This window comes from Mesoplodon mirus (genome assembly GCF_964341445.2).
Source record: "Mesoplodon mirus genome assembly, chromosome: 14".
Taxonomy (NCBI): Eukaryota; Metazoa; Chordata; class Mammalia; order Artiodactyla; family Ziphiidae; genus Mesoplodon; species Mesoplodon mirus.
In genome coordinates, this window is record NC_138990.1 from 10769584 (window position 1) to 10795340 (window position 25757).

At 42.9% G+C, this 25757-nt stretch overlaps 1 protein-coding gene across 2 annotated transcripts in view; it reads left to right on the forward strand.

Moving 5' to 3' along the window:
• KDM3A (lysine demethylase 3A) overlaps positions 1–25757 on the forward strand; it is a 53096-nt gene that overhangs the window by 22317 nt on the left and 5022 nt on the right. For both annotated transcript variants that reach the window (XM_082642177.1, XM_082642178.1), the window contains exons 10-21: positions 1031–1542; positions 4896–5100; positions 10799–11013; positions 13934–14086; positions 14225–14320; positions 14706–14833; positions 16564–16759; positions 18042–18214; positions 18610–18846; positions 20332–20503; positions 22905–22992; positions 23978–24108. In XM_082642177.1, the coding sequence (XP_082498303.1) occupies positions 1031–1542; positions 4896–5100; positions 10799–11013; positions 13934–14086; positions 14225–14320; positions 14706–14833; positions 16564–16759; positions 18042–18214; positions 18610–18846; positions 20332–20503; positions 22905–22992; positions 23978–24108 (2306 nt within the window). The remainder of the gene's footprint in view (positions 1–1030; positions 1543–4895; positions 5101–10798; positions 11014–13933; positions 14087–14224; positions 14321–14705; positions 14834–16563; positions 16760–18041; positions 18215–18609; positions 18847–20331; positions 20504–22904; positions 22993–23977; positions 24109–25757) is intronic.

Genomic DNA, 25757 nt, shown 5'->3' on the forward strand with positions numbered 1-25757 from the left:
CCACAACAGTGAGAGGCCCGCGTACCGCAAAAAAAAAGGAAAAAAGAAATGTAAAATTTGATCAGATATTTAAAGTGGCTACAAGGTTAATGGAGAGAAGGGTTTTAAGGGAAGGATCTCTTTTAGGAGGAGTGGTGGCCTATGCAGGCAGTTGATAAAAACCTAAGATAGGGGTCAGAGACTGGTGTAGAAAGGTAGGCTTGGAAGACCACTGCAGTACAGTGGGAGAGTGGGTGAGCACATCGGTTCACTGGGAGGACAGCGGGCTGCTTGGGAGAGAGCTTGGAGGAGGGACACATAGCAATCAGAGAGAGGGCGGAGTGGTCTTCAGAGCAGAAAGGGGAAGCAGTAGGAAGATCGATGATACCCAAGCAAAGATGTCTAGTGTGGGTACTTAAGTGAGAACAGCTTCTCCAGGATGAGATCCTTTGTTAGAGGCAGGAAAACAAGTGTAACAGGAAAAAAGGACTTTGCATTTTTCTGGGGAACTTTAGGATGAATTTCAGAGAAACAAAATTTCTTTAAGGATAACCCCTATCGGGGGTGGAGGGAGTACCAGATGGTTCTGTGAACAAGTACGTAACCAGCTGGCTCTTCTCTTTGCTTTGGGTCTTGATCACTGACCAAACAAGAGTGAAATAGTCCAGTGCTAAGGCTGGTAACACATTCATAGATAGGGTTTTGCGCTGCTGGTGATTTTGGTTCCATGTGATACTCAGTTTGTTTTGAGGGAAAGCTACGGTTCATTTTGCTATGAGAAGTAGAACTAACTTGAATCAGTTAAAGATTTATGAGAACATGCAAATAGTATTTAGGGTTATCTTTTCCTTAGTGTTTAATATATTTTTGCAGAGCCGTTGACTGATTACTTTTAACTTCAGCCCACAGAAACCTATGATAAATTCTCTAATATAAGCGGTTTTCTTTTCTCTTTCATACTGGTTACTTTAGGGAACCAAACAATTATTTTTGGAAGGTGGGAAAGAGATAAAAGAGCCTAGATGCTAGTTTACATATTACTCTTTTTCAGAAGTCATAAACAGATTTTACCAGAACTTTCTTCCTGTCTAAATACAAAGCCTGAAATACTGAGAACATCAGATGTTGTCGGCAAACTAGGGTTGCTCTCTTCAAAGTCCTCTCAGATTGGAACTGGAGACTTGAAAATCCTGAGTGAACCGAAGGGAAGCTATACCCAGCTGAAGACAAACACTGACCAGGAAAGCAGCTTGGAATCTTTTCCTCCATCATCGACTGACCTTCCTAAGGAGTGCTTACCTACAAAGGCTTCTTCTGCGGCAGAATTGGAAATTGCCAGTACTCCTGAACTGCAGAAGCATCTCGAACATGGACCTTCCACATCTGATGTCCTTTCAAATAAGCCAGAAGAGAAAGCAGATGTCAGTAGTAATAGTCCTCGTTGTGTAGAAAAAAGGGTAGAACCTTCAACTTTAGATTGCCAGTCACAGAATTTAAAGGAGTCTTCAGCAAAAGTAGATACTGAAAGCTGCTGTACAAGAAGCAACAATAAAATCCAGAATGGTGAGTGTTTCTGCATATCTTTATTGGTAGAAGGTAAGAAATGGTTGTCAGTACGTACATATCTTCTTACCTTATGAGAAAATAATAGGAAAATGTAGAAAAAGTTCATACAATCAAAAAAGTTCAAAGAAGAAAGTAAAATCCCTAAATCTTCTCAGAAATGATTACTTTTAACACTTTGGTGGACTTAGTTCCATATATATAGAAACACAGATAAACTATTACACAAATGGGTTCATACCGACAGTTTTACCCAGTGCATTAGTGTAGGTGCCTGTCAACATTTTAAAGTCTGCAAGGATTCCATTATATGCATTTACCATATGACTTAGGTGGTTCCCAATTTTTGGTTTAAGAAAATAATTTTGAAATAAAATCTAGAGCGATCTGATGATTGCTTTATCTTCAGCCTATTACTTATCTTTCTGTGACATCCAGGTTGGAGTGAAGGAAGTGATTGAAATTTTATGCTCACACAGGTAGTCCAGATTTGTAATTTTTTTAAAAAGGGAATTGCATCACCACCTCTAGAAAAGGGATTTTTAGTTAAAGAATTTAAGGACAGTGCTGAAACACCAGGCAGAGTCTCTTTGCTTAAGGGGAGGTCTGGCTGCACCCACAATTTAGAACTAAGTACTCTTCTTATAGAGAAAATGGCACATGTATTTCACACGACTTATGTTAAGTTTGAGGATGAATATCAGTGATGGTAGTTACCAGATGCTCTCTTACTAGAATTAATAGAACTAAATGGCTTCAGTATGTCAGAAGGTTCAGGCCTATTACAGTTTAAAAATAAACTTGATAATTGTCAGCTGTGTGGGAAAATTAACTTAAAAAAAACTTAATAAAAACGCTATTCATTTGGGTAAGTAACAAATGAATAATCCACACTCTAGCTTTTCCTACAGGCCTCTGAAATTGGAGGTGGATTTGACTGGGGGTCTTTTTGAAGTAGAGTTGGAGGAATTGAAAACAACTTTCCTTGCTGAGTAATACTTCTAACCCAGCTTGTTCATTCTTGAGGCTTAAGTTGATATAGCTGGTAATTTGCACAAAATTAATTGCATAAGGTTCTACTGTTCCTCAGGAGTTATGTAACTCCCCAAAGAAAGTGAATATTCATAACCATGTCCCTGTTCTATTTCTTAATTCTTTTTGAGTCATCAGCCCTCACATTCAGCTTTTTTTTTTTTTTGCCGTTTGCGGGCCTCTCACTGCTGTGGCCTCTCCCGTTGCGGAGCACAGGCTCCCGACACGCAGGCTCAGCGGCCATGGCTCACGGGCCCAGCCGCTCCGCGGCATGTGGGATCTTCCCGGACCGGGGCACGAACCCGTGTCCCCTGCATCGCCAGGCGGACTCTCAACCACTGCGCCACCAGGGAAGCCCTCAGCTAGTTTTTAAGGCAAATTATTTTAATATGTGAAGAAACAAAGTTCTGGACCGGTAAGCACATTATAGGTGTAGAAGTGAGTTTCAGAGTCCAGCTTTGTCTTTCTTAATATGTTGTGCAGCTGTGCTCCAACTAAAATGATTTTAAGAGAAATGAAAAGCCTAGTCCACATCCTGGGGCATGCTGTCTACTGGGACTTTTGGCTGAGGAGTAAGACAGTGTGATCAGAAGTCTACCAGGATCTCTGTGCTGTTTCCACCAGTATTGCTTGTGGGTATGGAGGGACTCGACTGGAAACTGTTCCTCTGCCGTGTGTGTCCTTGCTTGCTTAGGGGTTAGAAAACAAAAACAAGCTGGAGTTGAACAGCTGCCCTTTCTCTGTTTAGTAGATGTGTGGCTCCTCAGAAGCTGGTGTTGCTTTTTTCCCTGGCTCTGCTCTGAATTGAGTCACTGACTGGGGATCAACTGTCCCTCTCCTCCCTGAAGGGCTAGATTTAGATAGTTCAACTTGCTTATTTCTAGGTATTTCCTTTTTTAAGCCCAGGCAGAACAGATAAGATCATCTTTGGACTCGATCTGGGAAAACCTGGTCCAACTCAAAGGATGATGTGTTTCCAATATCTGAGTAATTAAAATTCCATCATGAACTACTGATTTCTTTATTTTCCCTCCTTTCTTGCTTTACCTTCTCTTTCACTAACTGAATAAGAATGTTTAAGGGGTCAAGGCCTGATGGCATCCGTTTAGCATTTTACAGTGTGCTGTAGTCGTGCTTTAAATGAGAGGTAAGATTAGAACACCTCTAAGGTAATTATTAAAGATGCTTATTTTATTTAAAGCCTTCTTTGGTTTGAGATCTTTCTTCTAGTTTCTTTCAAGACTTTCAACACTACTTACCACCGTCTCCTACCCATCTCTTGACTGGTTCCCCAGAAGTTGTGTTTTCGTTTTTTGTTTGCCTAAGAATCAACTTTCCTCTTCTCAGCTCCCTTGGACCCCGAGAAAAGGTCTTTTCTGTCGGTTTTGTATGAAATACAGTCCCTCAGTATCTGAGAGGGATCAGGCCCAGGACCCCCTGTGGATACCACAAACCCACCAGTCCCCTACAGTTAGCCTTCCCATTCCCATCTGCAGGTTCTGCATCTGCAGATTGAACCGACCACAGGTCGTGTAGTATTTTCAACCCATGGTTGGTTGAACCCACGTATGTAGAGGGCCCACTGTATGTATACCTTACGGCTCTTGACTTAGAAATGGATTCCTTTCTGGGTTATCTGGTCTGACACAGTGGTTGCTCATTAATGTTACATCTCTATTTTTGTCTCCCTTTTTCTTTAGAAACCATCTTAACTTTTCCTTTCAAGTTCACCTGCCCATTACAAGTTAAAACTTAAAACATGCATTTACTTAGAATCAAAATCCTCTCTTTAGCCAGTGCTCTTAATCTTGAATGGAACATATGTGTGAAGGAAATAGAAGATATGTCAAGGGTCAAGTGGCATCTCGTAGAAGCATTTAGAGGATAACTCTTATAGGCCAAGGGGCCTGTGACATTTGGAATGGTTAGCTTTTGCAGAATGCTTTGGAAAACACATCTCAAACCAGTCTTTTTGAGTGTGAAAACTGACACAGTTGACTCCCGCACGGTCCTCTGTTGAAGCGTTCTTCTTATCTAGGGTTGTGAATAGAGGTATGCACTAACTTGGAATTGTGGGTCTGGGGTTTTAAGTTGCCAAATGGATTCACCAAATGAGATGTATTTTATAAAGAGAATAAAACTTCCAATTGTTCTGATAGTTGTCTTCTATTACGCCATTTTTAGAAATTACTACAGTTGAACCAGTAATTGAGAAGAGGAGTTCTCCCTTTGGGAAAACTGACCTTTTGAATAGAATTCAGTCAGATATTGATGTGATTTTTTAAATTTGAGGTCCCATTTTCCTTCATCTTTTTTTCTAGCCCCATCCCGGAAGTCGGTTTTGACAGACCCAGCCAAACTCAAGAAGCTGCAGCAGAGCGGTGAGGCCTTTGTGCAGGACGACTCTTGCGTGAACATCGTTGCGCAGCTGCCCAAGTGCCGGGAGTGTCGCTTGGACAGCCTCCGAAAGGATAAGGAGCAGCAGAAAGACTCGCCCGTGTTTTGCCGCTTCTTTCACTTCAGGAGGTGAGCCATTTGGGGAAAAGCTGAGATACCCTGGGCCCTATAATGTACTTTTCTCCCTCTTCTCCTAGCAACAGTAAGTCTAAAACTGAAAAGAGTACAGATTACACTTTTTAATCTGTGGATTTAGGAATCTAGATCTTATTACACATTCTTTCCTTCTCATTCTCCTTTTCGGGTTTTTTTTTTTTAAAGCAAAGAAGCTTAAAAATATAAACTTCCATTTTTTTTTTAACATCTTTATTGGAGTATAATTGCTTTACAGTGTTGTGTTAGTTTCTGCTGTATAACAAAGTGAATCAGCTATATGCATACGTATATCCCCATATCTCCTCCCGCTTGCGGCTCCCTCCCACCCTCCCTATCCCACCCCTCTAGGTGGTCACAAAGCACCAAGCTGATCTCCCTGTACTATGCGGCTGCTTCCCACTAGCTATCTATTTTACATTTGGTAGTATATATATGTCCATGCCACTCTCTCACTTCGTCCCAGCATACCCTTCCCCCTCCCCGTGTCCCCAAGTCCATTCTCTACATCTGTATCTTTATTCCTGTCCTGCCCTTAGGTTCATCAGAACCATATTTTTTTTTGAGATTCCATATATATGTGTTAGCATACGGTATTTGTTTTTCTTTTTCTGACTTACTGCACTCTGTATGACAGACTGTACATCTATCCACCTCATTACAAGTAACTCAATTTCGTTTCTTTTTATGGCTGAGTAATATTCCATTGTGTATACGTGCCACATCTTCTTTATCCATTCATCTGTCACTGGACACTTAGGTTGCTTCCATGTCCTGGCTATTGTAAATAGACCTGCAATGAACATTGTGGTACATAACTCTTTGAATTATGGTTTTCTCAGGGTATATGCCCAGTAGTGGGATTGCTGGGTCATATGGTAGTTCTATTTTTAGTTTTTAAGGAACCTCCATACTGTTCTCCATAGTGGCTGTATCAGCTTACATTCCCACCAACAGTGCAAGAGGGTTCCCTTTTCTCCACACCCTCTCCAGCATTTACCGTTTGTAGATTTTTTGATAATGGCCATTCTGACCAGTGTGAGGTGATACCTCATTGTAGTTTTGATTTCCACTTCTCTAATGATTAGTGATGTTGAGCATCTTTTCATGTGTTTGTTGGCAATCTGTATATCTTCTTTAGAGAAATGTCTATTTAGGTCTTCTGCCCATTTTTGGATTGGGTTGTTTGTTTTTTTGATATTGAGCTGCATGAGCTGCTTGTATACTTTGGAGATTAATCCTGTGCCAGTTGCTTCATTTGCAAATATTTTCTCCCATTCTGTGGGTTGTCTTTTCGTCTTGTTTATGGTTTCCTATGCTGTGCAAAAGCTTTTAAGTTTCATTAGGTCTCATTTGTTTGTTTTTATTTCCATTTCTCTAGGAGGTGGGTCAAAAAGGATCTTGCTGTGATTTATGTCATAGAGTATTCTGCCTATGTTTTCTTCTAAGAGTTTTATAGTGGCCTTACATTTAGGTCTTTAATCCATTTTGAGTTTATCTTTGTGTATGGTGTTAGGAAGTGTTCTAATTTCATTCTTTTCCATGTAGCTGTCCAGTTTTCCCAGCACCACTTACTGAAGAGGCTGTCTTTTCTCCATTGTATATTCTCGCCTCCTTTATCAAAGATAAGGTGACCATATGTGCATGGGTTTATCTCTGGGCTTTCTGTCCTTTTCCATTGATCTATATTTCTGTTTTTGTGCCAGTACCATACTGTCTTGATTACTGTAGCTCTGTAGTATAGTCTGAAGTCTGGCAGCCACATTCCTCCAGCTCCGTTTTTCTTTCTCAAGATTGCTTTGGCTATTCGGGGTCTTTTGTGTTTCCGTACAAGTTGTGCAATTTTTGGTTCTAGTTCTGTGAAAAATGCCATTGGTAGTTTGATAGGGATTGCATTGAATCTGTAGATTGCTTTGGGTAGTAGAGTCATTTTCACAATGTTGATTCTTCCAATCCAAGAACATGGTACATCTCTCCATCTATTTGTATCATCTTGAATTTCTTTCATCAGTGTCTTACAGTTTTCTGCATACAGGTCTTTTGTCTTCTTAGGTAGGTTTATTCCTAAGTGTTTTATTCTTTTCATTGCAGTGGTAAATGGGAGTGTTTCCCTAATTTCTCTTTCAGATTTTTCATCATTAGTGTATAGGAATGCAAGAGATTGCTGTGTGTTAATTTTGTATCCTGCTACTTTACCAAATTCATTGATAAGCTCTAGTAGTCTTCTGGTAGCATCTTTAAGATTCTCTATGTATAGTATCATGTCATCTGCAAACAGTGACAGTTTTACTTCCTTTCTGATTTGGATTCCTTTTATTTCTTTTTCTTCTGTGATTACTGTGGCCAAAACTTCCAAAACTATGTTGAATAATAGTGGTGAGAATGGGCAACCTTGTTTTGTTGCCCTGAAAAATGGTTTCAGTTTTTCATCATTGAGAACGATGTTGGCTGTGGGTTTGTCATATATGGCCTTTATTATGTTGAGGTAGGTTCCCTCTATGCCCACTTTCTGGAGAGTTCTTTTTTTTTTTGCAGTACATGGGCCTCTCTCTGTTGTGGCCTCTCCCGTTGTGGAGCACAGGCTCCGGACGTGCAGGCTCAGCGTCCATGGCTCACAGGCCTAGCTGCTCTGTGGCGTGTGGGATCTTCCCAGACCAGGGCACGAACCCGTGTCCCCTGCATTGGCAGGTGGACTCTCAACCACTGCGCCACCAGGGAAACCCTCTGGAGAGTTTTTATCATAAATGGGTGTTGAATTTTGTCAAAAGCTTTCTCTACATCTATTGAGATGATCATATGGTTTTTCTCCTTCAATTTGTTAATATGGTGTATCACATTGATTGATTTGTATATATTGAAGAATCCTTGCATTCCTGGATAAACCCCACTTGATCATGGCGTATGATCCTTTTAATGTGCTGTTGGATTCTGTTTGCTAGTATTTTGTTGAGGGTTTTTGCATCTGTGTTCATCAGAGATATTGGCCTGAAGTTTTCTTTTTTTGTGGCGTCTTTGTCTGGTTTTGGTATCAGGGTGATGGTGGCCTCGTAGAATGAGTTTGTGAGTGTTCCTCCCTCTTTTATATTTTGGAAGAGTTTGAGAAGGATAGGTGTTAGCTCTTCTGTAAATGTTTGATAGAGTTCACCTGTGAAGCCATCGGATCCTGGGGTTTTGTTTGTTGGAAGATTTTTAATCACAGTTTCAATTTCAGTGCTTGTGATTGGTCTGTTTATGTTTTCTGTTTCTTTCTGGTTCAGTCTTGAAAGGTTGTGTTTTTAGCCTGTGAGATCTTCTTGGACCAGGGCTCGAACCTGTGTCCTCTGCATTGGCAGGCAGATTCAAAACCACTGAGCCGCCAGGGAAGTCCCTATATACTGTTTTGAATTTTACTTTCTCCAGTGCATACTTTCCCAGTTTGTAATAGGAACCACTTGATCATGTTAACTTTTTTTTGCAAATACTTTAGAATAACTATGCAAGAACCCATAATAACAGTGTTGGAAAATTCACTTAACCAATTCCCTTGTTGGCGTTAAGATTATTATGTATTTTTTGCCACTAAAAATAATACAGAAATGATCATCAGCTTGTCCACATCTCTGATTATTTATTTTGGAAAGGTTATTGGAAGTGGCGTTACTGGGTCAGAAGGTGTGTGTGTTTTAAGGCTTTGATACATAAGTTCTGCCAAACAGCCCTGGAGGAAGGTTGCACCTGCATCCATGCCCACTGGCAGGGTTTGAGCATTCCTGTCTCCGTGTACCTTTGCCAGCCGGTGTATCTTTAAAAAATCTTCTGCTTTTATAGGCAAAAACTTTCATTTTTACATTGAGTTTTTTTTTTTTTCAAGTCAAATTAATTTTCTTTAAATCCTTCCATCCTGAGTGAAGAGAAAGGTAGCCTTCTGGTCTTTTTGATATATAATTGAGCAGTGTTGTTGTGGATGTAGGTGAGCTTTTAGATATCATACATTGTTTCAGAAATCTAGGTAGTTTCAGTCTCAACTAGTTCTAATCATAAACCGCAGTGTTGACTTTAATTTCTTCCTATTCTCCTCTCCTTTAGTTTTATCAAGATTAAAGATTTTATCAAGATTAAAGATTGCGGGTGAATGCCCATCATGGGCATTCTAATGATCAGTAATGATGTCTGTGCTGATAACTTTCAGATTCAGCATTCTTTAATGAAGAGTTTATTTAAGAGTTTTTTAGATGGTGGTCTGCCCCATTCGTTCCTGAGTACATTGCAAAAGCACCATGATAATCCGTGTGTATAGCATTTAGAGCTGCGATAACTGTCAACAGAAGTCAGTGTGTTAGAAACTCAGACAAGCTCACGTCTTTGGTGTGTTAGAAACTCAGACAAGCTCACGTCTTTGGTAAAAGGAATATCATGGTTGTAAAAGGAAAGCCTTTTTTTCCTGGTGTTTAGAGTGCAGATCGACACTGTCATTAGTCTTATCAAGGTTGTTTCTCATTAAATTCTGCAGATGAAATGGGAGGGGGTAGGGTCTCAGTGGTGAAGCTCAGTTGCCAAATCCTGTTTTCCATCTCCTCCCCATTTGAAATAACTTCCAAATTTATTGTTTAGAACTATGACTAGCTCTAATTTGGGCTATCAGTTAAAAGCTTGCATCTCTCCCTTGGACTCCTAGAAATACATTTGCATCTGTTATGCAACTCCCAGTGTCCTTCCAGTTCATTCTACACAGTTCTGGACAAATGCTTTTTCTAAAGCACAACTTTATGTGTGTCTCGTGGACTCAAAAAGTTTCGGCAGCTGCCCAATGACTAGCAAAGAAATCAAGGTCCCTGCATTTTTCTTGCAAGGCCAAGCTTAATTATTGTCTCTAACATGAGTCTTCTTTATATAAGATCCACAGAACTCATAGTCAGCACTTCTTCCTCTGACTCCTGTAAGACTCAGTGACTGTTACGATACCTGTCATACCCTACTTCCCTGGGTGTTTTATGTCTACTTCTGTGTCTCCAGCTAGATTGACATATAATGTTGTGTTTAAGCCCAAAACTATTGCATGGCTTAGAAAAATCATTGCAGATGTCAAAGATGCTGAAAGAGAATGCTGAGAAAATATTCTGCTTTTTGCTCCACCTTCTTAGGTACCAAGGCCCATCTTAACACTGCCTCTTATTCCAGAAGCTTGCATGGTAATTTGTAGCTAGGATTCCTGAGGGTGTTGAATACCTCATGGATCTGTATGGTCATGGCTTCAGTGTTGTCTAGGGTTAGCCTTCCCCTCCTGAGCATTATTCTTGAAGCAGTAGGTGTATTCAGATTTGGTCAGATTATTTGTCACCTTCTGTTTGTTATCAGTTTACTTCTGTGGTGACCTGCGATTATTCTCGCTATTAAGTTCCGAGTCAGGCAGGTTCAGTAGCTGTCCTTGGAAATGACGTGAGTAGATGTTGGTTCGAGTGGAGAGCACAACCCCCTCTCCCTGCCAACCCCCCATGTCTTTTGGGGGAAAACTTGGAAGTTTTAAAAATCTTTCTATTGATGTTGCCAAGTAGCAAGTGGCTGTAATTAGCCATGGAGATTATAGAAAACTGGGAAGGAAATGCTTGATTTAAATAACATTTAAAAAGTAACAACAAGATGTAAATCACTATTTCATGTATGTAACATCCTTTTTTTATTTTTTCACCCCCTCTAGGTTACAGTTCAACAAACATGGTGTATTGCGGGTAGAAGGCTTCTTAACACCAAACAAGTATGACAGTGAAGCAATTGGCTTGTGGTTGCCTTTAACCAAAAATGTTGTTGGGACTGATTTGGACACAGCAAAGTATATCCTGGCCAACATTGGAGATCACTTCTGTCAAATGGTGATTTCTGAAAAAGAAGCTATGTCAACTATTGAGCCACACAGTAAGAGCATCTCTTAGGGGGTAGGATTTTTGAGTCCAACTTGATTTTTGTTCCTAAATGACACCTAAGTCCTAATTGCATGGATTTCATTTTCACCCAGAAGTGTAGATGTCTTTGGTATAATGAAGTTGCATTTTTCCTTTTGTAACAGATTCTACCTGTTGATTTCATCAGTCAGTCATCTATCTGTGGGGTTTGTTTCAGGGCAATTACTAAATTTTCTGTTAAGAAAGGTAAAGGTGAGGTGGCGGTGGAATTTGCATAGCCTTACCAACAAGTGTGGACTCACCAAAAGGGGTTTATTTTAAGACAAAGGTTCTTAAGAAAACATTTCAAAGAAGATAATGGACAGGTTGTACCCTAGACCTACTGAATCAGGGTCTGAGGAGGCTGGGACCCAGGCACGAAAATGGGAACAAGCGCAGATGAAAATGATTCCGTTAGAGTCAAGGTTTTCAGGGAAAACTTGGAGGTTCCAGCCGGTGTGTGCAGTGTCCCCCCTCCCTGAGAGTGCTCTCACACTAACCTGGCAGCCCAGTGAACCACAGAGGTCAGTGTGGGTGACACATGAGAGCCAGACCTCCCTCGTGACATCTCAAGGTACGGTGTCGAGGAGGACAGCACACCTCTTGTGTGTGTGCCCTTAGAAGTGAGATATCCAGCCAGAAGCACCAAGGGGCATCTTATCTTTTTAAGTCTCACACTTTGTTCCATCATTTTATCTTTTCCAAATGGTGGCAAGTTAAAAGTGAAGCCTTTCCATCCCTCTGGTAGATCTCTTTTCAGACTTTGCATAGCCAAATATGTTTCGCTATAAGCATCCACACATACTGATCTTAAGAATTTTGGTTGTAGGTCCCAGGAACTAACTAAAGCTAGCTTAAGCACAAAAATAACTTACTGGATAAGTTTGAACACTGTTATATCTCAGAGTCCAAGGAATGGGAACTGACATTCCCAGGAGCAGGAATTCAGATCTAGGTGGGGTATGGGATTGTGAGCTCCATGGGCAGCCAGAGTCCTGCTAAAGTGAAGAGAGCTTTATAATCACTGTTCTGTTGGGGTAGTAGAGACTCTGATAAGTCAAGAATCATATTAAAGTTGTTTTTCCTATAATCTATTTAGGACAAGTGATACTGGTTTTCCATTTTCAGTAGAGATACAAAAGTTTTCTTCTTACGTACTTTTAAAGTAAGAGAAGATTTAAAGAAAAGTTCTTAAGTAACTGGTCTAGAGGTAGTATATGAATGACTGGGTTGCAAAACCAATTTTTTGGAATGTATTAGTAGCTTCCTGAATCGGAAGGGCTGTTTTAAGCTACTGATGTTTTTTCTTTGCTCAGGGTGAGTCGTCTGAAAAATGTGTCTTTAAAGATGTAATTGTGATTAACCTTTCCTCCTTGCCTATTTGATTATCCTGTTCCTCTTTATTTCCTCTGTGACAAGCTGGTCAGCTGGAGAGAGGAACTCACTGTGAGTGGTACTGAAAGATGCCATCACAAGGTGTCGCTAGAGAGGGGGGTGGAGGGTACCCTCTGATCCTGAGATTAGGAAGCAGGTCTCAGCTTTTGCACATTTATTCTGTCTTTTCAATGACAAATAATCATTAAATAGGTGGCTAAGAGATCTAAGACTACTTTCTAATAAAACAGTCTAATCCAAGTGACCAAGGTGAAGTTCATAAAATCTCGTGTAAAATGCCTAAAGTTCTATGTATTGTGTACTGAGCTTTTACATTGTAATGGAACGGCAGAGGTTCACTCAGCAGTTGGATTAACTTAAAGCAAACTGAAGTTAGTCATTTCTTTTGGGGGCAGTCTGAAGAAAGAAGTAACCGCTGACTGCATTAGGAAAAGATGTTCTCCGTAGAACACGAATGTGACAGTATTGATCCTGTCTTGTTCAAGAGAGACAGACAGACAGACAGAAAACAGTCTTCTGCTCAGCAGACGTTGGGCTTTTCTGTGACGCAGGAAAATGTCCTCCCTTTGCTCTTACTCCGTGAAGCTTTCTAATGCCGTCTGTGGCACTCCTCCATGGTCGGGGGGTGGGGTACGATTTCTTGCCCAGTCCTGGAAGGCCCGTCTCTCCAGTTTTCAGTGTTTGGCCACTGGAACAGAAGATGCGACTTCATAGAATTCTTGATTGTGCGTCAATCTGTTGGCTGCTTGGTTAGTGTGAGTCAGTCCCGGGTGCCTGCATCACTCCTGGCTCTGAAAATTGAGTTTTGGACACTGGCCTATGAGGGAACCGACTTTGGACCACTGTGCCCCCCACTAGTTAATGCGCTGCTCCCTCCAGGTTCCCCTCAGCGCCCTGGGGTTTGTAATGGGCAGTCTGAGTGGTTTCGGGGCATCTGTGAATAACCTGACACTCGACACTGAAGGTTGGGTTTGTGTACTTGAGTCAGTTGTTTTTCCTTTGGAGAAAGCATGGTCCTTGTTGCCTTTAGAGTCTCAGACGGTCTCATGACCCAAAATGTGAAGAACCACTGCTCCTTTATATTTGTGTCTGAACTCCAGCTTGTGTAACCAATGCTGCTTTTTTCACTGACTTACTCAGCAGGACTTACTATGCAGAGCTCCTTGGAGGGTGGGCTGGGGTGTGGGGCTAGGGCACAGCCTGAGCAGGGATTCTGCTTGCATGGACTTTAATCTCCTAGAGGGAAGCAAAACCGCACCTGACTGCGAACAGTGTGAAGAGGCCTGAGTCTGAAGTACAAATACAAGTTGATGGGAGTGCTGAAGGAATCCAGGAGAGCTTCATGGCGGTGGTGGGGGATTTGAGATGGGCTCTGGAGGCTGAACAGTTAATGGGAACTCCAGTGAGAGGGAGGAACGGCATCAGCTCCCATCCCACTTCATGTTTTATTTCAGGAGCCCTCTCGTCCCCAAGACTAAGTGATTTATTGATTTTTGTAGGACAGGTTGCTTGGAAGCGAGCTGTCAGAGGTGTTCGAGAAATGTGTGATGTGTGTGACACCACCATCTTCAACCTGCACTGGGTGTGTCCTCGGTGTGGGTTTGGAGTGTGTGTGGATTGCTATCGGATGAAGAGGAAAAATTGCCAACAGGGTGAGAACTGACTTGACTCTTCTCCAAGCCCCTTATACTCTTAAATTAAGCCTTTCATTGATTTGTGGTTGATGGATTTCTGAAACTTTTGGGACCAGAGTCCATAAAGAGCAGTTACTACAGATCAGTTACTTGCAGGCGCTGCCTACAAGACTTTCTCTTGGCTGAGATGTGTGAAGAGCCAGATACACGAACCAGAGAACCTCATGCCGACGCAGATCATTCCTGGAAAAGGTATTGCGTGTGGTACAGTGCTTTTCCTTTCCCTGTGTTTCGGGTAGCTCGTAGAGGCTGGTAGTTCGGTTTTACTTTGTGCAGTACAATCACTTACTGACTTTATTTTAGTATGTGCCATAAATTGTCGAGAACTGTATTAAATAATGCCCCCAAACTTTCTGGTAAAGGCCTTGTAAATAGTTTTGTAAAAGGAAAGAAAATGGCACATTTGGGGCAAGGCATACTTAGGATGTAAAGGGGGGAGTGTAAGCACTCTAAAAAAAAAAGAAATGCTGCTAAAAAAAAGTTACCCTGTTAGAAATATAAGCTTTTGCTTTGTAATGTTGAGGTTGAAAGTACCTAATATCCTTGTTCAGGTGTTTGCCTGTGCCCTTTTTTTTAGCCCTCTATGACGTTGGAGACATTGTTCATTCTGTAAGAGCGAAATGGGGAATAAAGGCAAACTGTCCCTGTGCAAACAGGCAGTTCAAACTCTTGTCAAAGCCAGCCTCAAAGGAAGACGTAAAACAGGTATTACTGTTTATTGCTAGATTCACCAGCCTTGTGATTGTTGCGTGTCTGTTTTCAAATAACCCAAGGATTTCTATAGTATATTTGAAAGGAACATGGGGAGAGCTGTCAGTGGAAAGAGATAGTTCATATGGTTCATGTGATACTTCTTTTTTTTTTTGGCTGTACGCGGGCCTCTCACTGTTGTGGCCTCTCCCATTGCGGAGCACAGGCTCCAGACGCGCAGGCTCAGCGGCCATGGCTCACGGGCCCAGCCGTTCTGTGGCATGTGGGATCTTCCCGGACCGGGGCACGAACCCGTGTCCCCTGCGTCAGCAGGTGGACTCTCAACCACTGTGCCACCAGGGGAGCCCCATGTGATACTTTATAGACCCATTCTCAAGTTTCACATTATTTTTGTGGACCTCATTTGTAGCCTCTTTTAGTAGGCTTTTAATTTTGTTCCTTGAAAAAGCAAAACCCTTTTTCTATTATAGTCTACCTAATAAGTTGCTGTCAAATTTGTATAGGTTTTATAACGTCTCATGTTTTACACAGTGAAAATTATTCAGATAAGCTTTAAAAATATTTTAATTACTAAATATGTTTTACCCATAATATATATGAAGAATTGAAGGAAATAATACTGAAACTAACCTTTATGTAGCTCTCACTCCACATAAAAAAGGTGCATTTCCTTGGTGCTCACATGCCTCTTCCTGGTGACATTCCCTTACCCTTCACCATCCCATCTACCCACCAGCCGTCTCCCTTTTTCTTCCTCACCCCAATAATCATTATCCCACATTGTTTTTAGTGATCAGAAATTAGTTTACATTTCGATAAAGCTGTGGTGGTGAAGGCAGCACAGGTAGAAGAGTTTTGATCTTTGTAGTCAGGACTGAATTTTTTCTGCCACTTTCCAGTTGTATAACTTTGGCTCAAATGAACTGATGTATATATGCTTCAGCTTCCTCACCAGTAATAGAGAAATAGTAAACAGTGCTGGTAATTAGGCATCACAGAATTATATCACATGTAAAGTGAGGGCCTGGACCACAACAGGAATTTGACTCTCCTTTTTCCTTATGTATGTATAAACGCGCTAGCTGAGTTGTCAAGGCAGTTTTTTAAGTAATAGAAAAATAAGTGGCGTGTTCTGTCTGTCCAGTTTTTGTTGTTCTTGTTCAGTTTATGTTTTGAATTCTTTTTAGGGCTGTTCATCCATTTTTAAAGCCTACTACACTATGCTAAATCAAAAGAGCATTTTCTTTTTTCTGCATCCCACTTCCTTCTGAATTCACAGCTGTATTTCCTACCTTGCCTCATTTATTCATTCACACGCTCAGCCACTGGGTCTTGAGTGCCTATTCATGATACAGGGGTGAGTTCACAGGGGAGATGGGCACAAACTGGGCGTTCCAAAGCAACATGGTGAACGGAGCGATAGGGATATGAGCAGCATGAGATGGGGATACGAGGGTGGGGGTGGATATCTTGCTATATTTACATTCTTCACGTGCATCTTATATTTTTACTAGTAATCCTTAAAAGCTAAAAGATTAAAATTTCTCCTACATAGTTCTGCTTGATTGTTGAGAGACTACTGCAGTGGTGGTGATGTCCAGGGCTATTAGGTGGTTTTGTTTTGGATATTTCTCTCTTACTGGTGAGCAGTTAGGGGAGAAGGTAAGAAATGGGAAACGTAATTTTTCAGCTTGTGTAAGATTCTCCTCCTGTACTCACCGCAGACTTCCCTGGTTGGAGAAAAATCGACTCTTGGTGCCGGGCTCCAGCAGAGCCCCTCGGGGTTGGAGCCCATGGCTGTAGGTGGGGAGGCTGCGTCCAAGCCGGCCAGCAGTGTGAAGCCTGCCTGTCCAGCCAGCACATCTCCTTTGAACTGGCTGGCAGACCTGACCAGCGGCAATGTCAACAAGGAAAACAAGGGTGAGTGTTTCCTGCCTCCCTGAGAACTTCCGTCTGTTCCCAGAGGGTCCTGGCAGCCTTAGTTACGGTGAGAACAGAGCGGTTAGAAGTAGTGTGGAGTGGAAGGTAGTTCCCTATAGTCGCCCTGAGACCTGACACACGTGCAGCGCCAGAGAGAACTTCTGCTTACGATACAACTCTAGGTAAGGTTGAGATTGTGTCTGGCAGGAATGGAGTGGGCTGAGACGTGTGTGTTTTAATAGTGATTTTTGCCTTTCTGCCTTTAACCCTGTGTATATTTCCTGTTTCGTCTAAGTTGCAACGTCCTGGCTTCAGCTTTATTTTTCTCATCTGTGCTGTTGTCTTGGGATGCTTGACGATAGTATAAAGAACACGGGTTTGGAATCAGGTAGTTAGATTAGGATTTTGGTGAGTCTGCTCTCTGGCTGCGTTAAAGAAAGGAAGGTTGCAGATCAGTTTCTTTCATGCAAAGATCCTAAACAACATCTCAGTGAATAGAATTTAGCACTATAAATAAAAGAATCATACAGGGTGACCAAGCAGAGCTTCAGAAATGCAGCTGTAGTTTTAACATTAAAAAAGCGGGGGAAAAGTCATGTGAAGAGATACAGAAAAAGAGTAAAATTCAAAGCCTATTTATAATTTTTTTTTAAAAAAACCCTTAAAATAGGAATAGAAGGGAATGTCCTTAATCTAATGAGTTTCTATAATAAAACTAACAGCAAACATCCTAAATTGTGATTGAATTTTTTCATCGGTTGAATAATTTTTAACAGTTTCCCTCTGTGTTCAGGCATGAGACAAGGATTCCTGCTTGCACTCCTTTATTAAACATTGTATTGGAAGTTTGGGCTATTTAAGTCAGTAAGGTAAACAAACAGAGATGTTAGGATTGGAAAGAAAGGGATAGAACTGTTGGTATTTGTAAGCAATCTAATTATACATAAGGAAAAGTCTTAGGAGAATCTGTATTTGTAAACATATCTATCAGGGTTGATAGTTACAATGTTAATTTACAAAACTCAATTGTATTTTGTATACCAGGAACAAACAAATAAAAAATGCAGTTTACCATAGTATCACCTTGGATATTGGATATTTATTTTTTTAATAGCAGTTGGAAATCCATGTCTAAATCAGTAATGTCATTTATCCTCTTAAGTTGTTTGGGTTCTAGTAAATGAAAACCAAGTTCCAAAGTAACTCTGTCAGTACAAGACTAGTAAGGGATTTGCCTTTTCAGAATGCTTTTTCCATCTGGATGTTTTTGATTTGTTTTTAGAAAAACAACCAACGATGCCAATTTTAAAGAATGAAATCAAATGCCTTCCACCTCTACCCCCCTTGAGCAAATCCAACACAGTCCTCCACACCTTTAATAGCACAATTTTGACACCTGTAAGCAACAACAATTCTGGTTTCCTCCGAAATCTCTTGAATTCCTCTGCAGGAAAGGTACGCCTTTATTTTACTGTTTATTACTTCACCTTGTAGAGATGAATTGGAGTTAGGGTAGGGAGAAACTGAAATAGAAAGTAGAAAGAAGGATGAGTCCCATGCATTCCTTCATGGGTACAGAGGCTGTGTCATTGGTACATGGGCTTCACATGGTTAGAATTCTGGGCTGGGTCATTTTCACCTGTTAACACTTTTTCCTGTACCCACTTCTGAGAGTTGTGATGTCAGGTAGAGGAAGAGGACTTACCCTTTTGAGGGTAAGATTCTTTCGTGGTTTAGCTTCTTTCCTGGATGTGTAATGTAGGCTCATCCTACCATAATAGGAATGGGTTTTTTGATGGTAGGGAATGATATATTTAAAACTCGTGGTTTTTTTTTTTTTCCAAATTCAGACAGAAAGTGGACTCAAGAATACACCAAAAATCCTTGATGACATCTTTGCCTCTTTGGTGCAAAATAAGACTTGCTCCGATTTATCTAAGCGGCCGCAAGGACTGACCATCAAGCCCAGCATCCTGGGCTTTGACACTCCTCACTACTGGCTGTGTGATAGTCGCCTGCTGTGCCTGCAAGATCCCAACAACAAGAGCAACTGGAATGTGTTTAGGGAGTGCTGGAAGCAAGGGCAGGTACGCGGGGCCTCTGCTTTCCAACCCACTTCACATCCCCTTCTTGGTGCCTTTGGTAGACTCCTGACAACCCCCCCTCCCCTGCCCCCTTCCTGGATTGTAAATGGCATATACTTTATCTCTTTTTATTGTTTTCTGTGAATACAGTTAGAGCAGAGTGTGGCCATGAGTCTTATTTCTTATCGCAGACATTCCTGAGCTGTATTCTCTGATGAGGTTTTGATTGCTTCCAACCAGTCATCCTTGGATTTTTTTTTTTTTTTTTTTTTTTTCGGTATGCAGGCTTCTCACTGTTGTGGCCTCTCCTGTTGCGGAGCACAGGCTCCAGACGCGCAGGCCCAGCAGCCATGGCTCACGGGCCCAGCCGCTCCGCGGCATGTGGGATCTTCCCGGACCGGGGCACGAACCCGCGTCCGCTGCATCGGCAGGCGGACTCTCAACCACTGTGGCACCAGGGAAGCCCCATCCTTGGATTTTTGATGAGAGCATTCTGGGCTCTTGGTGACTCTTGTGTGATAAACTTCAGTAGGAGAAGTGGGAAGATGACTCAGGCTGGTGGGGTTTGGGGGATTACACAAAATAGGATAAAAATCAGGCATCCCTCTTCCATGAATTAGAACCTTGTGCTAAAGACAATCTTAGGTGGCCCTGAGCCATGTGGTGTCAGCCTGGAATTGGTGTGTGGTCTCCCAAGGGAAGGAGCCTGCTTTCTAAAGGGCAGTGATGTTCAGTCTTAAGGTTTGCTTGATAGTTTAGGAGATGCGTGGCTTCGTAGACCTGTTCCTCTGTTTTCTTGTTTTGGTTTATGTTTTCTGGATCTTTGTCTTCTCTTCTGGGCCACATGGAGGCCTCACTAAAGGAACACTTTGCTCTTGGACAAGGCCAGGACTTGGGGAATTGCCAAATAGAAAAATGTATGTATTTAACCAAAAAAAAAATGATTCTTTTCAGTCCTGTGTTCTAACAAGATTTGCTCACGATGACAATGACAGACCGAATACAGTCCACCAGCATGTTTTGTTTAGATTAGATAATGTTTTTTAAAAGTTGAGCTTGTTGCCAGTATTTTAGTCAGGCTCTTTCGCATGAAGATCAGGATTTCTGGCTTGTCCTGGGTAACCCGAAGGCGTGGCGGTCCAGGGCCGTGTTCCTGCCTGCCCGCCAGGGGCAGCGTCCTCTTTGGACAGGGCACTGTCGCCGCCTGTCTCTGCTTCACATCCCCTGCGTAGCCCTGAGCCTTGGCCTTGGTGTTCCGTGAGCAGTGGGATCTGAGTTGGAAGGTGTGATCCTTGCTCTTAGGAGCTCACTAGTGTAGTCTGAGGGGTGTGTGTAGCAGGTGACTCGGGACTAAGCTGCCACTTTGGGATCTGAGACTGAGGACCAGCCACAGAGAAACACAGCAGCAGCGGTTTGAGGAAGGGCTGCCTCGGGTGAAGGGACGGAGCTGGGGGAGCTCAAAGTAAAGTCTTCGTTCTGTCCTCGTAGCCGGTGATGGTGTCAGGCGTGCATCATAAACTGAACACTGAACTCTGGAAACCGGAATCCTTCAGGGAAGAGTTTGGAAGTCAGGAAGTTGACCTCGTTAATTGCAGAACCAATGAAATCATCACAGGAGCCACAGTAGGAGACTTCTGGGATGGATTTGAAGATGTTCCGAGTATGTATTAGAGACCTTTTAAGGGGGTTGAGGATGTGAAAGGAGGGGGCACGGGAGTAGCAGCAGTCTGCGGCCCTCCAGCGGCAGCGACAGCATTTTCTGTGACTCTGGAGTTTAAAATCAGTGTCTTATCTCCTCTTCCCCTTTCTTTTTACAAAGTTTGTGCTTTTGAACGGAGGCCAGTTCGCTTTGTGGTTCCTTAGAGAGTGAGGGTTTAGTCACCTCTTCTGCACGTGGCTCCAGGTCTGTCCTGTGACAGAAATGTGCCCACGGGGAGGGGAGCACGGAGCCGGGGCTCGTGGTTTTCTGTAGCCTCGTTCTTTAAAAAATTTTAATTATGTTTAACACGATAAGTAGAACTGAAAGTGCCAGAGCACGTGGATCCGTTGAACGCAGGTTATCCCTGGGCGAGGGGGGCTGGTGGTGGTAAGGAGGCTGGAGTGTCTGGTGCTGAGCTGGGGCCCTTTCCGTGGACTGGCCAGTCAGTAAGCTGTTTGCAGGAAGCCCTTCATCGGCACAGGCACCTGGCCTCGTGCTCCCACCCCCACTGGAGGGCTTGGCCAGTTCATTCTCAGACTCAATAATTCAACTTTGCTGATTTAGCATTCTCGTTCTTTCACGACATGTTTTTACCTTGTAATCTCCTGCTTCCTTATTTCCCATTACCCACGTTTACAGGTTATGGCCCGCACTTTCAACGAACTTTAGAACAAAGGTATAGCTAACTCTAAGTAGGGCATGATGGGGGTTTCCACATGTAGAGGTTAAGGTTGGGTTTCAGACGTAAGGTGTTTCCCTGGGGATCAACGTCTGAGATGGAGGAGGAGGAAGCAGGACTGGGCTGCGGGAGGGGCGGGCTGTGGCGGAGGCCAGCGGAGCCTCAGCCAGTCTGGCAGGGAGCTCTGCAGCAGGCATCGCCTCTCATTGTCTCAGATTGGGCTGAAGTGGGGAAAGTCAGGGCCTTTATCCCCTCACCTCCCTCGGCCTCCAGGTGCTGGTGCCCCAGGGAGGGCATGACCTGGCAGGACAGCTCTCTGCAGCTGACGCAGACCCCAGAGCTGTGTCTGGGCAGCAGGTCCTTTGAAAGGGGATCGAGGGCCACACATACTACAGTGTGCTTTCCACTTAGGCCTGGGTTCAAATCCTGACTCTTGATATGTGCTTGCTGTGTACGTGAGCTTGGTAGTTGCATTTTTCTGGGGCTCACACTTCCTCATGCCTGCAAATGGTTAAGGCAGCCCAGAGTCCACCGCAGCCTGCCCTTTCCATACTGATGATCCTGCTGCCCAGACCCCCGGTACACCACCCACGCTGAGACGCCACTGGTGTCCTGAACATACACTGTACCCGTATTTTCCTGTGTTTCTCGTCTCCTGGAGTGTGCACCTGTTCAAACTAGGTCATGGGATTCGGTTGACTATAGGACGCTATACAAATGTTAGTCCTCATGGATATAAGGTTTGAAACTGGGTTCCAGTTTCAGTTCTGCTGTTTAATTTCAACAGCTGGATGGCCTCAGGCATCTGTCAATTTCCTCATCCAAAAGTAGAAATATTAAATAGTGCCAGATCTCACTGGGATGTTGGATTTAGGTGTAAGGACTAAATGGTTAAAACACTTGAGCAGAGACTGGAACACAGCAAGAAGTGAAATAATAGTTATCATTGCTGTTAATCATAATTGTCAACATATTTTTTTCAGTTAGAGCTCCTTGGTTCTTGGTTCCTTCACATTACCTGCAGTGGGTAACTGCGCTATTAGAAGAACATAGTTCTGACTAAACCCTGTATGTGTCACCTAGAAGATGGGGAAGCGGGGGAGAGTGGGCCCTATTAGCCCTAGTTGTCCCTGGATAGAACATCAGGTAGCTTCAGCCTCTCTGAGCAAAGTAAGTCATTTCTATTTCGTGCTGGCCTCAGAAAACTGGGTTTTCTAAAATCTGTGGCCCTTTGATTGTTAAATTGCTGTTTGTTAGTTGGGGAGCTGCTCACTTCTTCTAGAACATTGTATAGGAGGAGGTTGGATCTGTCAAAACACTGCCTATGTGGAATAGACAAAAGGGAGTGGCTGAAATCTCAAAGAAGGAGTAGCAGTTGAATAAGCATTTAGAAAAGACAGGGCTGTAATACAAACTAGTTGGTGGTCTTCATTTTGCTACCCCTTGCTGCTTCCTGGGTATGAATGGATCTCTCGGCACTGCAGAAATAAAATGATTGGCCATTTGCAGGAGGGGAATATTAAAAATAGTATTTGTATACCAACTGTATCAGATTATGAAGATCTTGCAGAGATAAGTTTTATTTGCATTGTTAAGGCTTAAAGTGCTAATTTGCCATCGATTTTGGTCTGTTTCCGAGTTATGAATAGTAGCAATTCAGTAATTCCGGTTACCTTCTTGCAGACCGCTTGAGAAATGAAAAAGAGCCAATGGTGTTGAAACTTAAGGACTGGCCCCCAGGAGAAGATTTTAGAGATATGATGCCCTCCAGGTACGATTATGGGGAGGGGAGAGATGATCCTGTCCTTGACTTGGTAGGATAAACTTTTTTTAGGTGGTAAGATGAAGTTACTGACTTTTAAATCTGGCTCACTGGTGAAAACTCCACGCGTTTCCACTGTAGTGCTCCGCCAGAGAAGAGGCTGACTCAGACGTGCACGCACTGATTTGGAGGCAGGGGTGAGATCAGACATGCTAGGGTTGCGTATAGTACAGTGATATCATTGCTTTAGACAAGACAGCGGACTCGCTAGATCCACTTTCCTGAATTGAGCTTGAACCTTGCAGAGAATCCTCAGAACTAATGAATAATATATCCCTTAGTGTCACTACTTATCATCAGGAACTTGTTGCTCAGATCTTTTGTCTGCAGTATTCGAGCTCATTTTGATACATATGTGTGTGGTAGGAGAGAAAGAAGATGTTTTTGTTCATAAGCACTATAATTCTAATCTTAACTATTGGGTTTTTAAAATTTATTGTTTATTGAAGTGTAGTTGAATTACAGTGTTGTGTTACTGCCGTACAGCAAAGTGAATCAGTTATACATATCTATACACTCTTTTTTTATATTCTTTTCCATTATGGTTTATCACAGGATACTGAATATAGTTCCCTGTGCTCTGCAGTAGGACCTTGTGGTTTATCCATTCTGTATGTACCAGTTTGCATCTGCTAACCCCAAACTCCCACTCCTACACCTTCCCAGCCCCCTCTCCCTTGGCAACCACCAGTCTATTCTCTATGTCCCTGATTCTGTTTCTGTTTCCTAGATAGGTTCATTTGTATCATATTTTAGAACCCACATATAAGTGATATCATACGCTAATCTTAAATGTTGTTAACGATAGCTATCTCCATCTTCACGAGCACAGATAGTTTTGTCGTTCCTTTTGGTGTAAGAAGGAACAAATCAAATCCCACGATATATTAGAAACACAAGCTCCTTTTGCAAATTCACGGTTCTCTTGTTCTAGGTTTGATGATCTGATGGCCAACATTCCACTGCCTGAGTACACCAGGAGAGATGGCAAACTGAACTTGGCCTCAAGGCTGCCAAACTACTTCGTTAGGCCAGATCTGGGCCCCAAGATGTATAATGCTTATGGTAAGGAAGAAATGGCTCACTTGAAACAATTATTACAGAAGTAAGGCAAGACAATGCTTGGAACATTGATTTTTGGGGAGGGAGAGATGGAAGACATCTATAACCCTAACCCTTAACACAGCAGTAGTCTTCATTTTTGCATATTTCCTTTCACTCCTTGGCCACGTGTATGTATATTTCCGTTTCACAGCTGCAGTTGTAGGGCGTATGCCATTTAAAAAGTTTCTCCTACACCCAATATTACACCGTAAAGTCTTCACATGTTGCTTAATGGTTTTTAGTGCGATGATGTTTAACGGTTGCGTGGTACATGACTGAATGAATGTAATTTTATTAATGTTGCCGGACGTTTAGGTCAGTCTGCTAGCATTCCAGCTGTTTCAGCATCTGCTACTCTTTTTTTTTTTTTTTTTTTTTTTGCGGTACGCAGGCCTCTCACTGTTGTGGCCTCTCCCGTTGCGGAGCACAGGCTCCGGACGCGCAGGCTCAGCGGCCATGGCTCACGGGCCCAGCCGCTGTGCGGCATGTAGGATCTTCCTGGACCGGGGCACGAACCCGTGTCCCCTGCATCGGCAGGCGGACTCTCAACCACTGCGCCGCCAGGGAAGCCCCAGCATCTGCTACTCTTAAATTCAATGTTCTGTGTTGGTGGGTAGTAGTTAGTTACTTAAGTTAGTACTGAGAACACCCTTGGAATTGTATTTCTCCGATTTATTTCCTTCCTTCCATACTGATCCCAACTGCAGTCTCTCAGACTTGAGGGTGGCAGGCCAGAGTCTTCTGGCATCTTTGCCACGTTCTCCAGATGCTGTTGGGAGGGCTTGGACCTCAGCCCCCCACTTCTTCTGTTCCGGTGGGGTCGCCCGGGGAACCGCCTGCAGTGAGCTCAGGGGACATTCCAGGAGGGGAGTTTATCTTGGGAAGTTGCCACAGTCTAGATGCCCAGGATGTTCCCTTCCCCCGAGCCCTTCAAAGAAGCTGGATGGCTGGGACTTCAGGGCATATTCTGTTCACAGGGAAGATTTGCAATGAATTTATGTAAATGGAAGCATTTTTCCACTAAAGCACATGGTGTAATGTTGCATAGTGATTATCCATGCCTTATAGAAATTATGCAGCTTCATAGGGTAGAAGTGGTTATCTGAGAAGTTTTCAAAATAAATAGTCTGCTTGGTTTAAATGGCTTGACAGCAACTCTCTTCCTCCTAGATACCAATAGATAGAGGGCAGTGTTACTCTATAATAGCTTTTCCTATCAACATTGTTCCCGTTCAGAGTAAGCAGTTAGGGATGGAAAATAAAGAAAACGTGTTCATTTTCAAACACCTCACACCTTATCGTAAACATCGTTAAAGAGCAGTCGTTTTTCTGAAGTTGGGTGACTGAGCTGTGACTCCTCCACAGACAATGCAGAGTGAAAGGCCCCTTGGAAAGACCATACAGTCACCGTCTCTCCAGCTCCAGCCCCAGCCCCAGCACCAGTTTTACACATGGGGACCAGGACTTCAGGACGGTAGACGGGACGGTGACCTGATCAGGATATCCAAGGGGCATCTAGTGGCAGGTCTGGGAGGAGGACTTAAGTCTCCTAATTTCTAGGCTTGGCCCAGCCTCCAACCCCAGTACTCTGTCACCCAGCAGCCCCTCCT